The following is a 15,283-nucleotide window of genomic DNA, read 5'->3' as shown; positions in this document are numbered from 1 at the left end:
TTCAATCACAAAATTCGAGTAACCATAGCCATTTTTTTCTTTCAAACGATACGTGAATGTTCCAATATATATTTACGAATTTACGTTCCGTTGAATTAATATTTTGTTTTGACCATTTTAACTTTTCGGGGACTTTCCTTACTTACATTGATAGGAGTCAAATGGGAGTTGAATATTACATTGATTGAGAATATTACAATTATTACATTACCTTCTTACGGAGACTTTCCTTGTCGTCGTAGCCAACCCACTGGTTACCATCTACGAGGTATGGTACTTCCTCTCCTTGTATCATATTTTTCTGTGACTTAGCAATCATTTTACAAATCTGAAGTGAAGAAATATTACCTTTGAGATTGATAATTAGCTATACATGTAGTAAGTAAGGGGGTAAATAACGTTAGATTTATCTAAGGAAGCAAGATAAACACTTTAGGAAGAGACCAAAAATTATAAGAAAAAAAAACAAAAAAAAACAACTTGTTAGCAATGTAAAAGTGATAAATTTCGTAAGTATGATCAATTTTTCGGGAGTGTTTTATCTCCTCGCGACGAACTCGAGGAGGGAATATATGTTCCAATCGTACATATGTGATTTTGTATGTACCTTTGTATGTAACTCTTATCTACCTAATTTTGAAAAGGATTTTGACCATACTTCATATAATGGTAAGTAAAGACTTTAATTCAAACGAGTTAGGATAGGGCTTATTAATTGCAGGATAATTAAGCAAGTGTAAACGAGGAGATTTGTATCGCTTGCTATAAAGGCCCCTTATCATATTATTTACAGAACGAAGGAATAGTTTACCTCGTAGTATGCAAGGAATCCACTCTCTCCGGTATACCTCCCAGCAGTGCCTCCTCCTCGGACGGGAGCGTTCAGACCTGTGTTACTAGTGCTACTCAATGTGAAGGAGCGACCGTATAGAGGCATTCCGATGTTGAGCATACTCTTCGGTGTTCCTCTTCTCACATATTCACGAGCAGCCCATTCCTAATAACGAATAATTGCTTCAAATATTGATACATGTAGTTTAGAAACAACATAGTGTTTGTGACTGTTGAATAGTATGGGAAAAAATCATATTTATTTCACTGGCGTCAAATATTAATCTTCATTTTTTAGGGCACTATGTAAGGTTTTTTTTCACCGATTAATGCAACATACCACGTTTAAGGTAGCGTCATCTCCCGTATCCATTGGGCCTGCCTTTAGTGGACTGTTGTGACCGGTGTGGTTCTCAAACGAACCGTGGAGGTCGTATGTCATCAGGTTGATCATATCCAGATACCTATATAATTGCGGAATAAAAAAAATAAAATTATACCTTGATTAATAAAATACAGTATAAATAAGTATTCTAAAACTGCACCATACAGGTGTTTTGTCCTTCTTGACTCATCAGTGATTGTCGTGTTTGCGCCAAAATATATGAACCAAGATTGGAAGTCGAGATAGTCAGGATTTGGATTTGAATGGGAATGTTCCACGTACTGGCAACAGTTATACTGTTATCAATTTCATTGCGCTTGCCATTTAGCAAGATCAAAGAATTCCAAAAAAGACGAAAATGCACCGCACCCTTTAATACCAGGAATAATGATTTTTTTTATTTTTAATTTTTTTTTTGTCCGTGTGTATTCCCACCTTTGTTCTTTTGTATATTAACTGGGAGTATCCCCGAGGCGAGAACGGTATAATTTTCAAATGTTGTGTGTTAAACAGGGGGTTCGGACCAAAGGTAAACTCACAAATACGAGTTCGTTGCGAATTACGGTTTTAATCTACACCTTAAGCGATCACAAACGTAAAACCATATACATATAGTTGTAATATTGATGAAATTATCGCGTAAAGCCGAAAACATCTCTCGGCATTAAATCCATAGTCTTCTCCAAAATAACAATTTTTATGAAAATGCATAAAAAGTTGGATTTTTTTCGGTTAAGAGAATAAAGGCAGGACTTACTTCACGAGCTGGGGAAGATCGTATGCAGTTTCAATTTTTGATTTTCCTGCTCCTGTAGCTGCTGAGAGAATCAAACGGGGTTTTCCACTAGTTTGTGCGTCTGTATCGAATAGTTCACGTGTTGTCTGTACAAAGAAAAACAATAGAATGTCTTTATATAAAAAGTGACAGAAAATAAGAAACCAGATTTCAGATTTAAGAAATAGCAAATCGCATATCTATTGTAGATATAAAAGAGCTTCCTCCCAAACCATAATTGTAGAGGAACGTCTGTCAGACAATGGTAGAAAAGAAGAATATACATCATGAGAGTGGATGCTAGAGCCTATGATACAAACTTTTATATTGTCACTTCATCAATAATTCATGCATGGAAATAGTGATATGATGTGTGCATGTAGGATGGCCTGACCTTAACGAGAGATACAAAGTTTTGTTTGTCTTCAGGGGGGCTCCCTCTATTAGCCGGATATTCCCAGTCGAAATCAAGTCCATCAAAGTCGTGAGTTCGGAGAAATTTGACTGCATCGGTGGCGAAATCCCGGCGAGTGTGATCAGAGGCTGCTATTCTTGTGAAAGGTGCAGATCCAAGGTTCCACCCTCCTACAGCTAGTAAAGTCTTTACGGTTGGGTTCTGTTTCTTCATTGCATTAAATCGTTCATACCTGCAATTACAATTATTTTTTCATACTTGCAAGTACACATACTATGGACAGCTGATTTATGTCGGTCAGATGATGATATTCTATACCAAATCATTCGAATACGATATAGTGCTGTATACTATCTTACATTGAAACAAGATGTTCATCGCCTTATGAGTGGCTAGTTGGCATGCGATAAGGTCAATGTTTAATTATCAGGAGTTCCTTAAGTAGTCTCCATAATGTAGGATCTACGGACACAACAAAATACGGACAAACCAAGTTCCAAATAAGTTGTTCAAAATGTATGTGGAGACAAAAATCGAATACCGAAATAAAAAAAAAAAGCCCCATAACTTTTTTCAAAAATAGTCAAATTCAATTTCTTTCAAAGAAATGCAATTTAATATCGTGGCTATAAAGCCTACCGAGTTTCAAAGAACTCGTTTGAAACATGTAGATCTCCCGACAAATAAATCCAATCCTGAAATAAACAAGGAGCAATAACTTTTGCAAAATTAGTCGAATCAAAAGTTTTTTCGTGAAAACACAACTATATATATACATTGGTCGATAAAGGTACATCTCCGGACAAACGAAAGTTTACGACGTGTCATGATAATCCCGTCAAACTTGACGGCGTACAAAAAAGAATGTATAAATGTAACAAGAATGTTACAGAGCAGCTAGGGGTTCTTCGCCGCTAACAGGCAAAATTCACAAAGCAATTATATACTGTAAACAGGTATGTGTAGATGCAATACGAATAGCATCTTATTCATAGTGAATGGGACTAGTTTAATTTGCATTGTTTAACGTACTATCAACAGTAATGGTCATTTACAAATGATGTGTTTGGCGAGTGTGTACGTATTTTGGGGACAGACTTTGTTATGTTTACATTTGCTTACTTATGGTAGCGTGTAACTAGGGCGACTTAAAGTGCTACCACTCTGAAATAGACCGCCTAAGTCACCCAAGTATATTACTTCGTTAATGCACAAATTTCAACTAATGGATCTTAAAGCACCATCAAGAGCCATGCAAAGAAAAGACTGCATCAAGGGCTGTAACTCTAACAAGACATATGCAAGAGAGCCATCCAGCATTTTCAAACAGGACACCGACAATGTACCCGTTTCAAATTTATTTGGTTGATTTCTGTATCAAAATGTGGAATTGGGAGCGCAAAAAAAGAATTTGACGTCAAGAACAGTACCTCCACCAATATGGAAACACGTTGCGGCTGTTAACAAAAATATTAAGTATAACGTTGGTGTGCATTTGACCGTATAGTTTGCTGTCTACTACTTACATGCCTGTGGACCATGGTGTGCTCTCGTCGTTCCATTCGAATGCTTTCAGGTGATTGTTATTGAGAGTTGCAAATGCATAGATGATATGGGTACAGAGACTGGCGTTGATGCTCTCGGGGTAGAACTTAGCTGGGTTGTTTCTGTACTGTGACCAGTTAGAATGGTAACAAACACGGCGATAGGAGTTGTTTGTCCCTGAAATACAAACAAATCCATCTCAGTGGTATTGTGTTGGTTAACATGAAGAAGGAAACGACACTGAGAACGACATCATAGAGTAGCCTGAGTAAGAGCCGGTACTTTGAGAGACACAGTTGAAAAGATTTGTAGTGGTTATCGCACAATGAATGATAAGACCCGTTAATACCTAAAAATGTGGTACAAGCCATTAATCTAAAAACTGGTTTTAAGAATGAACTACATAACACGAGGAAATGGTTAATTTATTAGCAGATACTTGAACTTTTAAAAGTGTGGTTTGAATATTTTTAAATAGAATATAATGATTTTTTAATTAGATAACATTATCATATTTGAGTATGTTATAGAGAATAATATTATCCTGTACCAGAACACTGTCATTTTATATCATTAATTACAAAAAAAAAGTTAAGCCGGGATTTGAAAAGACACACATTATGTCTTAGATCTTAGATTTCAAACCAATATTGCTTTTTTTATAAGATTATTACGCGGAAACGTGTGTAAGAGGGAAATGAAAAGTTGAGAAATATTATTATCGCATGCTTCACAGGGTAATCTGGCGTTTGCTAGGGAAAAATAAATAGAATCTTTCACCCCTTGGGGTGAGACAGGAGAATCTCAACCCGAGTGGAAGATTCTTAAGTTGCCAAACACGAGGCTTACCCTCTTATGTATCAAATATTCACGTTACATCAATGCAAGGAAAAGTTGACGTGACGTGATTATATTGTCGACGTGACGTCTTGGTGTGGTTGACGTGACGAAATACAATTGTTAAGAACGTGAAAGTAGTACATGTAGCTTGTCGTTTCCCTAGGATTAGATAAGAAATTCTCATACCCTGGACAGGGATATCCGCAGTTTTACCGGGGTGAAATTTTCTTATCTCACCCTAGGGAAAAGACAAGCTACACGTGCTCTTTGAACGTGCTCTTGTTCTCGATAGGGTGATGTCACTATGACCGGACCCGGAACATTTGAATGTTAAATATCAATATTATTCGGAAAAGAAATTGAAATAAGTATTTATTATTAGAGTTAACTGAGTGTTTGGTGTTTGACACGCTTATCGGAACTGTATTTTGTATGAAACAACATCGTAAGGTGTAAAGCGTCAGCTGTAGCCTTAAATCACAAGTCATCCGCCGTCTATGTGTTGTTGTTGTTTACATATACGTTTGGATTTGGTTCACTATACGATTGGGCAACAAGGTAAGAGAAAAAAATCACTCAAACAATTTTGGGATGAGATAGGGGGGATCTCACCCCAAAAGGATAAAAGATTATATTAGCCTCACCCCGGTAAAGCTGCAGCTATCTCTGTCAAGGGTAGGCTAAGAGAAAAATCGATCTCACACAGGGGTACAGACAGCCGGCTATATGATGCATACTTACGTAACGTCATCATCTCACGTTGAGTAATTAATTTGTAGATGATGACATCATTAATTTTGACACACATTCCAAGGAGGATTGAAGATGGCGCGATAAACCTGTCTCGATATTGGCAAGTGGCAACTAACCAAAGAAGACATAACCTTATCCGAAATAAAGTACAATATCAGTTGCCTCTGTTTTTTATTGGCTATCAACTACCCATAATTATAGGAATGTTTTAAAGGGTTTAGCGCCCTCGCAAAAACCAGGGTCATATGAAGAAGAGAGTCAAAGCGATCCTATTGAAGAAAACGAAGACAGCAAGGAGGAAATAAAGAAAAGTTTTAAGTTTCAAGTTGTTGCAATGGGGTAAGAAGATCAATCTTGGTCTCTTTAATGTACTCTTAATAGAACACACACAAAAGTTACAAAATAGAAAAATCATCACTGCATTTGAAGTAGCATTATGAAGTCAACATCAGTTTCGTATCACAAGGAGACAAATGCATATCAAAGCCTCTCAAAATCACGCACATGTCATGCAAGCATGTCGCACAAGGGAAGGCCGTTATTGAATGACAATACCAATAGGTAAATGATGGTAAAATGTTAAACAAGCAAAATATCACACCTTCGGAATCTTATCTTACATCAATATGAGTATAACATCAGTCACCGTAAAAGAGCAAGAAATTAATGGTATACGCATCAATTTTTCATAGAGCTTAATTCGAAAATGTACTAATTTGAGCATAAACATTTGATATAAACATGAAGTTCAGATGAGATTATATCAGTCATTGTATATACATACCGGAATTGGGTTGTAACTGTGAAGAAGTCACTGTGGCGTTTGCTTGGGGTGAAGCAGTTGTCACATTAATGCCCGGTTGACCCACAGGTGCAATTGCAGTGACGGAAACGTTTGTCGCGGGGCTGAGGAATTTCATCAAATAGAAACGTTATAATATTATGAGTGAATACATAATATCGATCGATCAATTACAAAAATATTACTATTGGAAAATAGTGTGACTTACGTGGTTACCGCTGCTACTGGTAAAGCCCTTGTCAACTCGTCATTAATGGCGTTCAAAAGCGGGTATTTGCCTTCTCCACATGATCCACTGAAATCGTCGAGGGCTAGATCCCAGACCATAACACCGCCGTATTGCTCTTGTTTCACAAAATCTACCTGTTGTAAATGATACTCGTTAGTTCCCACAGTAGTAGCAATTCAAGTAATGTTGAAGATAACTCTTGTTTAAAATGCCACAGACTTTGCGAAGTACAATATGACCGCATATGGTCTATTTGGCAGTATGCTTCATTGAGGTAACACTATAAATTACCCTCAAACATCGGTGAATGGTCTCCTTGCTAGATATTCAATCGCAGAAACGAGGTTGCCCTTACATAACGAATTCCTACTTATTGAAACGTGGGTACACCAGCCTCAATACATCGCATGCAATAATTAACCATTTACCTTTCAAAACTTTTTATCTATCGAAAAGTTTTAATCACAAAATTCGAGTAACCATAGCCACATTTTTCGTTTCAAACGATACGTGAATGTTCCAATATATATTTACGAATTTACGTTCCGTTGAATTAATATTTTGTTTTGACCATTTTAACTTTTCGGGGACTTATAACCTTTTTATTGTTACTAGGAATAATCCTTAACTAACTTACATTGTTAGGACTCAAATGGGAGTTGAATATTAAATTGATTGAAAATATTACAAGTATTACATTACCTTCTTGCGCAGACTTTCCTTGTCGTCGTAGCCTACCCACTGGTTACCATCTACGAGGTATGGTACTTCCTCTCCTTGTATCATATTTTTCTGTGACTTAGCAATCATTTTACAAATCTGAAGTGAAGCAATATTACCTTTGAGATTGATAATTAGCTATACATGTAGTAAGTAAGGGGGTAAATAACGTTAGATTTATCTAAGGAAGCAAGATAAACAGTTTAGGAAGAGACCAAAAATTATAAGAAAAAAAAACAAAAACAAAAAACTTGTTAGCAATGTGAAAGTGATAAATTTCGTAAGTATGATCAATTTTTCGGGAGTGTTTTATCTCCTCGCGACGAACTCGAGGAGGGAATAGATGTTCCGATCGTACATATGTGATTTTGTATGTACCTTTGTATGTAACTCTTAACTACCTAATTTTAAATGATTTTGACCATACTTCATATAATGGTAAGTAAAGACTTTAATTCAAACGAGTTAGGATAGGGCTTATTAATTGCAGGATAATTAAGCAAGTGTAAACGAGGAGATTTGTATCGCTTGCTATAAAGGCCCCTTATCATATTATTTACATAACGAAAGAATAGTTTACCTCGTAGTATGCAAGGAATCCACTCTCTCCGGTATACCTCCCAGCAGTGCCTCCTCCTCGGACGGGAGCGTTCAGACCTGTGTTACTAGTGCTACTCAATGTGAAGGAGCGACCGTATAGAGGCATTCCGATGTTGAGCATACTCTTCGGTGTTCCTCTTCTCACATATTCACGAGCAGCCCATTCCTAATAACGAATAATTGCTTCAAATATTGATACATGTAGTTTACATGCGAAACAACATAGTGTTTGTGACTGTTGAAAAGCATGGGAAAAAATCATATATATTTCACTGGCGTCAAATATTAATCTTCATTTTTTAGGGCACCATGTAAGGTTTTTTTTCACCGATTAATGCAACATACCACGTTTAAGGTGGCGTCATCTCCCGTATCCATTGGGCCTGCCTTTAGTGGACTGTTGTGACCGGTGTGGTTCTCAAACGAACCGTGGAGGTCGTATGTCATCAGGTTGATCATATCCAGATACCTATATAATTGCGGAATAAAAAAAAATAGAATTATATCTTGATAAATAAAATACAGTATAAATAAGTATTCTAAAACTGCACCATACAGGTGTTTTGTTCTTCTTGACTCATCAGTGATTGTCGTGTTTGCGCCAAAATATATGAACCAAGATTGGAAGTCGAGACAGTCAGGATTTGGATTTGAATGGGAATGTTCAACGTACTGGCAACAGTTATACTGTTATCAATTTCATTGCGCTTGCCATTTAGCAAGATCAAAGAATTCCACAAAAGACGAAAATGCACCGCACCTTTTAATACCAGGAATCATGATTTTTTTTTGATTTTTTTTTTTTTTTTGTCCGTGTGTATTCTCACCTTTGTTCTTTTGTATATTTACTGGGAGTATCCCCGAGGCGAGAACGGTATAATTTTTCAAATGTTGTGTGTTAAACAGGGGGTTCGGACCAAAGGTAAACTCACAAATACGAGTTCGTTGCGAATTACGGTTTTAATCTACACCTTAAGCGATCACAAACGTAAAACCATATACATATAGTTGTAATATTGATGAAATTATCGCGTAAAGCCGAAATCATCTCTCGGCATTAAATCCATAGTCTTCTCCAAAATAACAATTTTTATGAAAATGCATAAAAAGTTGGATTTTTTTCGGTTAAGAGAATAAAGGCAGGACTTACTTAACGAGCTGGGGAAGATCGTATGCAGTTTCAATTTTTGATTTTCCTGCTCCTGTAGCTGCTGAGAGAATCAAACGGGGTTTTCCACTAGTTTGTGCGTCTGTATCGAATAGTTCACGTGTTGTCTGTACAAAGAAAAACAATAGAATGTCTTTATATAAAAAGTGACAGAAAATAAGAAACCAGATTTCAGATTTAAAAAATAGCAAATCGAATATCTATTGTAGATATAAAAAGAGCTTCCTCCCAAACCATAATTGTAGAGGAACGTCTGTCACACAATGGTAGAAAAGAAGAATATACATCATGAGAGTGGATGCTAGAGCCTATGATACAAACTTTTATATTGTCACTTCATCAATAATTCATGCATGGAAATAGTGATATGATGTGTGCATGTAGGATGGACTGACCTTAACGAGAGATACAAAGTTTTGTTTGTCTTCAGGGGGGCTCCCTCTATTAGCCGGATATTCCCAGTCGAAATCAAGTCCATCAAAGTCGTGAGTTCGGAGAAATTTGACTGCATCGGTGGCGAAATCCCGGCGAGTGTGATCAGAGGCTGCTATTCTTGTGAAAGGTGCAGATCCAAGGTTCCACCCTCCTACAGCTAGTAAGGTCTTTACGGTTGGGTTCTGTTTCTTCATTGCATTGAATCGTTCATACCTACAAGTACAATTGAAGCTTTCATACCTGCAAGTACACATACTATGGACAGCTGATTTATGTTGGTCAGATGATGATATTTTAAACCATTTATGTCGAATGCCATATAGTGCTGTATACTTTCTTAAATTGAAACAAGATGTTCATCGCCTTATGCGAGGTAAGTTTGCATGCGATAAAGTCAATGTTTAATTATCCGGAGTTCCTAAAGTAGTCTCCATAATGTAGGATCTACGGACAAAACAAAATACGGACATACCAAGTTCCAAATAAATTGTTCAAAATGTAGGTGGGGACAAAAATCGAATACCGAAATAAAAACCAAGCCCCATGACTTTTTTCAAAAATAGTCGAATTAAATTTCTTTCAAAGAAACGCAATTGAATATTGTGGCTATCAAGCCTACCGAGTTTCAAAGAACTCGTTTGAAACATGTAGATCTCCCGACAAATAAAGCCAATCCCGAAATAAACAAGAACCAATTACGTTTGCATCAAAAGTCGAATCAAACAAAAGTTTTCGACATTGGTCGATGAAGGTACATCTCCGGACAAACGAAAGTTTACGACGTGTCATAATAATCCCGTCAAACTTGACGGCGTACAAAAAAGAATGTATCAATGTAACAAGAATGTTACAGAGCAGCTAGGGGTTCTTCGCCGCTAACAGGCAAAATTGACAAAGCAAATCTATATTGTAAACAGGTATGTGTAGATGCAATACGAATAGCATCTTATTCATAGTGAATGGGACTAGTTTAATTTGCATTGTTTAACGTACTATCAACAGACTTTGTTATGTTTACATTTGCTTACTTAAGGTAGCGTGTAACTAGGGCGACTTAAAAGTGCTACCACTCTGAAATAGACCGCCTAAGTCACCCAAGTATATTACTTCGTTAATGCACAAATTTCAACTAATGGATCTTAAAGCATCATCAAGAGCCATGCAAAGAAAAGACTGCATCAAGGGCTGTAACTCTAACAAGACATATGCAAGAGAGCCATCCAGCATTTTCAAACAGGACACCGACAATGTACCCGTTTCAAATTTATTTGGTTGATTTCTGTATCAAAATGTGGAATTGGGAGCGCAAAAAAAGAATTTGACGTCAAGAACAGTACCTCCACCAATATGGGAAACACGTTGCGGCTGTGGACAAAAATATTAAGTATAACGTTGGTGTGCATTTGACCGTATAGTTTGCTGTCTACTACTTACATGCCTGTGGACCATGGTGTGCTCTCGTCGTTCCATTCGAATGCTTTCAGGTGATTGTTGTTGAGAGTTGCAAAAGCATAGATGATATGGGTACAAAGACTGGCGTTGATGCTCTCGGGGTAGAACTTAGCTGGGTTGTTTCTGTACTGTGACCAATTAGAATGGTAACAAACACGGCGATAGGAGTTGTTTGTCCCTGAAATACAAACAAATCCATCTCAGTGGTATTTTCTTATTTTGTTGGTTAACCTGAAGAAGGGTTGTAAACGACACTTCGAACGACAGCATAGAGCAGTTGGGTCCTGATTTAAAGCCAGTACTCTGAGAGGCACAGTTGAAAAGATTTGTAGTGGTTATCGCACGATGAATGATAAGACCCGTTAATACCTGAAAATGTGATGCGAGCCATTAATCTAAAAAATAAACTACATATGATTTATTAGCAGATACACGAACTTTTAAAAGTGTCGTTTGAATAATTTTAAATGGAATATAATGATTTTTTCCCATTGGAATACATTATAATATTTTAGTCTGCTCTAGAAGATAATATTATCCTGTACCAGGACACTGGCATTTAATATCATTACATTTTTTTTTAATCTTATTTTTTTTTTATTTTTGAAGATTTTTTAATAATTTTTCATAATTAGTTAAAATTCAGCAGTATCTTGAAGATGATATATAAATGATCTACAATGTAGCTTTAAAAAAACTGGTATGTACTGTATTGATGAAAGAAAGAGCGAGAGATTGAAGAAATTAAACAAAAGAAATAAGAAAGTCAGTGTGGAGAAAGAATTGTTGAGTAAGAGGAAGAAGGGTAAATGAGGATTTGACAATGGACTTGATGTATTAAATAAGAAATAAGTGAATCTGTATCTCAGAGTTCATTGGTAATATCTTTAACTTTTATTGTTGTATTAACGCCGATCATCATATTTCCAGGGACTTTGATGAGATAAGTCAACTATAGAAATACCAAAGGGTAATAACCCTTCCTTAAAAGCACCACTAAGTCATAAAAATTTTTACTAAGTTTTTACCAGTTAAAATAGAAAATTATTCATTTAATATTAGTTTTTTTTGTGATACTTTTTACTTGTGAAAAATAATCCAAACATTTACCATGATAAGAAACCATGTGGAGGAACCAGCTACATTAGTATCTCATAGAATTCCGAAAATAGAATGAAACTTCTAAACATTTTTATAATTAATGTAGCAACAAATAGTTTTCCCCATTTTTTCCAGCCCTCATTAAAGATGTAAAGATAACTTTCCCCTTTACTGGTTGCAATATATCGAAGAGTGTAGTATGCTTCTTTAATGTAATTTTTCAAACCTGATATAGACGGACTCTTTTCCTAACATCTTGTGCTATATAAATATTGCTTGATAATTAAGATAATTAAATCATCAACATTGTGTTTTCCTTCATAAATCAAAAGATAAAAGACTATTTATTAAAATTAAAGGGAATGAATAATAAATCTAACAAAAATTCAAAATTTGTCAAAAATAGCTGTACTTTTTCACATTCCCATAACGCATGAACTACTGTTTCATTCTCAGTATTACAATGGTAACAGAATGGACTATCAACTAGGCCTTTTTTATAGAGATATGAATTTGTAGTTAGACTATATTGATTTATTCTTAACTGAAGCCTTTGTAATTTTGTATTTTTAGAAATTTTGAAAGGTGTTGAATATATCTTTCTCCATATCTTTTCATCAAAATCAAACAATGCTTCCCATTTCCTTTTCCCAGTAGATATATCATTATTTTTACACAGACAGTTATAAAATACTCTTGCTCCTCTTTTCTGTTTGAAAAAAAATCTAAGTTGGCAGGTATGTAAGGTCATTTTATGAATTCAGTAGATATATCTTCTTTGGATAAATTCTTTTTATAGCACTTATGACACCTTGATAAAGTTGAGAAAGTTGGTACGAATATTGAATTTCTCCATAAATTCTGTATAGCTGTTAAATCTAAAATTGCTATTTTCTTTGATTAAATCATTAATTATTAACACTCCTTTCCTATAGCAATCCATATAGAAAATGCTCCTATTTTATATTGTTACTGAATTATGATACCAAATAGGTTACATTCTATCTTCTTAGAAAGCTTACTCCAACTTAATAGAACATCTTCCTAAAATAAATTCTTACTTTTGACATTTGAAAAACCACAACTTGCTAAAATATCTGTATTACTGAATGTATTTAAAATTGCCTGCTATTTCCCTTTACTTGCAAACAATCGTCGAATCCATGTAAGCTTTAATGAATCAATAAAAGATTGTAAGTGTATCATTTTCAGACCCCCATTTATTATAATTAATTACAAAAAAGGTTAAGCGGTGATTTGAAAAGGCACACATGATTTATTAGATCTCAGCTTTCAAATTAATATTGCCTTTTCATCAGATTATTAGGGGAAAGAGTGTAAAAGGGGAATGAAATGTACAGAAATATTATTCTCACATACTTCACAGGGATATCCGGCGGTTACTAGGGAAAAGATACATTGATCTCGTACAGTGGGGTAAAGACAGCCAGCATGCGCTATATGTCGTCATCATTTCAATAACCAATTCGTAGATGATGACGTCATCAATTTTGACACACATTTCAAGGAGGATTGAAGATGGCGCGATGAAAAACTTTCAGAAAAAACTTACATTTGCTTGCAAGTATGTAAGAAAATAATCAAACATCGGTCTGTTCCGCGAACAAGGATATCACAACCCTCTGAAAGAGTTTGGCTGCCCAACACTCGGCAAGTTTCGTACTGACTGTGCTATATATATCCACGGAACAGACCCATGTTAGATTATATTAGTCTTACTTATAACCAATAAAAACTTCAATAGTGGTCGCCGAGATCCCTCTGGGGGACCTCTTGATACGAATTGTGATAAGTTTAAAGAAATAGATACTAAATAATTCTTGATACTGATGCAATAGTCCGTACACAATGAACCTGTCTTCATATTGCCAAGTTGTAACTAATCAAACAGGACATACATAATGTAAACCTGGTCCGACATAAAGTACAATATCAGTTGCCTCTGTTTTTTATTTGTTATCAACTGTCCACAATTAGAGGCATTTTTTAAAGGCTTTAACGTCCTCGAAACAACCAGAGTCCTATCAGGAAGAGTGTCAAGGTGATCTTATAGAAGAAAATAAAGACCGGAAGGGGGAAATAAAGAACAAATCTAAGTTTCAAGGTTGCAATGTGGTTAGAAGATCAATCTTGGTATCTTCAATGTCCTCTAAAAAGAACACAAAAAAGTTACAAAATAGAATGTCCATCACTGCATTTGAGGTAGCATTATAAAGTCAACATCAGTTACGTATCAAGAGGAGACAAACGAATATCAAAGCTTCACAAAATCACACACACACACACCATACATGCATGTCGCACAGGGAGACCGTCCTTATATGACCATAGATGATGATAAAACGTTGAACAAGCAAAAAATCACACTTTCCCAATCTCATTCTACATCAATATGAGTATAATATCTGTAACCTTAAAGGGCAGGCAATTGTATGTGGTTCCTAGACACATTATAAAATTAATGGTAGATGTCATTATATGCATTAATTTTTCATAGAACATAATTCGAAAATTTATAAATTTGAACGTAAACATTTCATATAAACATGAAGTTCGGATGAGATATTATCAGTCATTTTATCTACATACCGGAATTGGGTTGTACATTTGAAGAAGTCACTGTGGCGTTTCCTTGGGGTGACGCAGTTGTCACACCAACGGCCGGTTGACCCACAGGTGCAAGTGTAGTGACGGAAACGTTTGTTGCGGGGCTGAGGAATTCCATAAAATAGAAACGTTATCATATCATAAGGGAATAAAAACGACCGATTACAGAAATATATCGATCGGAAAATAGTGTGACTTACGTGGTTACCGCCGCAACTGGTAAAGCCCTTGTCAACTCGTCATTAATGGCGTTCAAAAGCGGGTATTTGCCTTCTCCACATGATCCACTGAAATCGTCGAGGGCCAGATCCCAGACCATAACACCGCCATATTGCTCTTGTTTCACAAAATCTACCTGTTATAAATGATACTCGTTAGTTCCCACAGTAGTAGCAATTCAAGTAATGTTGACGATAACTCTTGTTTAAAATGCCACACACTTTGCTAAGTGCTCCTGCTTAGCACTCAGCATTTTGGGAGTTGGGACAACTGGTTCGCTCTTCGTCAGTATAATAAGGTGTCTTTGGCATTATGCTTCAGTTATTAACACTATAAAGTCGGCATGGGTTCCTTGCTATCACCAGGAAACAATAAATTACCCTCA

At 35.9% G+C, this 15,283-nt stretch overlaps 1 protein-coding gene across 1 annotated transcript in view; it reads right to left on the bottom strand.

Moving 5' to 3' along the window:
• Positions 1-15,283, bottom strand: part of LOC117326882 — a 43,814-nt gene that overhangs the window by 18,149 nt on the left and 10,382 nt on the right. The window contains 16 exon segments of the mRNA XM_033883681.1: positions 212-328; positions 812-997; positions 1,172-1,295; positions 1,974-2,098; positions 2,386-2,638; positions 3,933-4,128; positions 6,329-6,450; positions 6,555-6,709; positions 7,278-7,394; positions 7,876-8,061; positions 8,241-8,364; positions 9,046-9,170; positions 9,459-9,711; positions 10,933-11,128; positions 14,662-14,783; positions 14,880-15,034. Of these exon segments, the coding sequence (XP_033739572.1) occupies positions 212-328; positions 812-997; positions 1,172-1,295; positions 1,974-2,098; positions 2,386-2,638; positions 3,933-4,128; positions 6,329-6,450; positions 6,555-6,709; positions 7,278-7,394; positions 7,876-8,061; positions 8,241-8,364; positions 9,046-9,170; positions 9,459-9,711; positions 10,933-11,128; positions 14,662-14,783; positions 14,880-15,034 (2,556 nt within the window).

This window comes from Pecten maximus, chromosome 1 (assembly GCF_902652985.1).
Source record: "Pecten maximus chromosome 1, xPecMax1.1, whole genome shotgun sequence".
NCBI lineage: Eukaryota > Metazoa > Mollusca > Bivalvia > Pectinida > Pectinidae > Pecten > Pecten maximus.
Note: the sequence above shows the minus strand (reverse complement) of the source record. Positions and strands in the feature narration are given on the sequence as shown.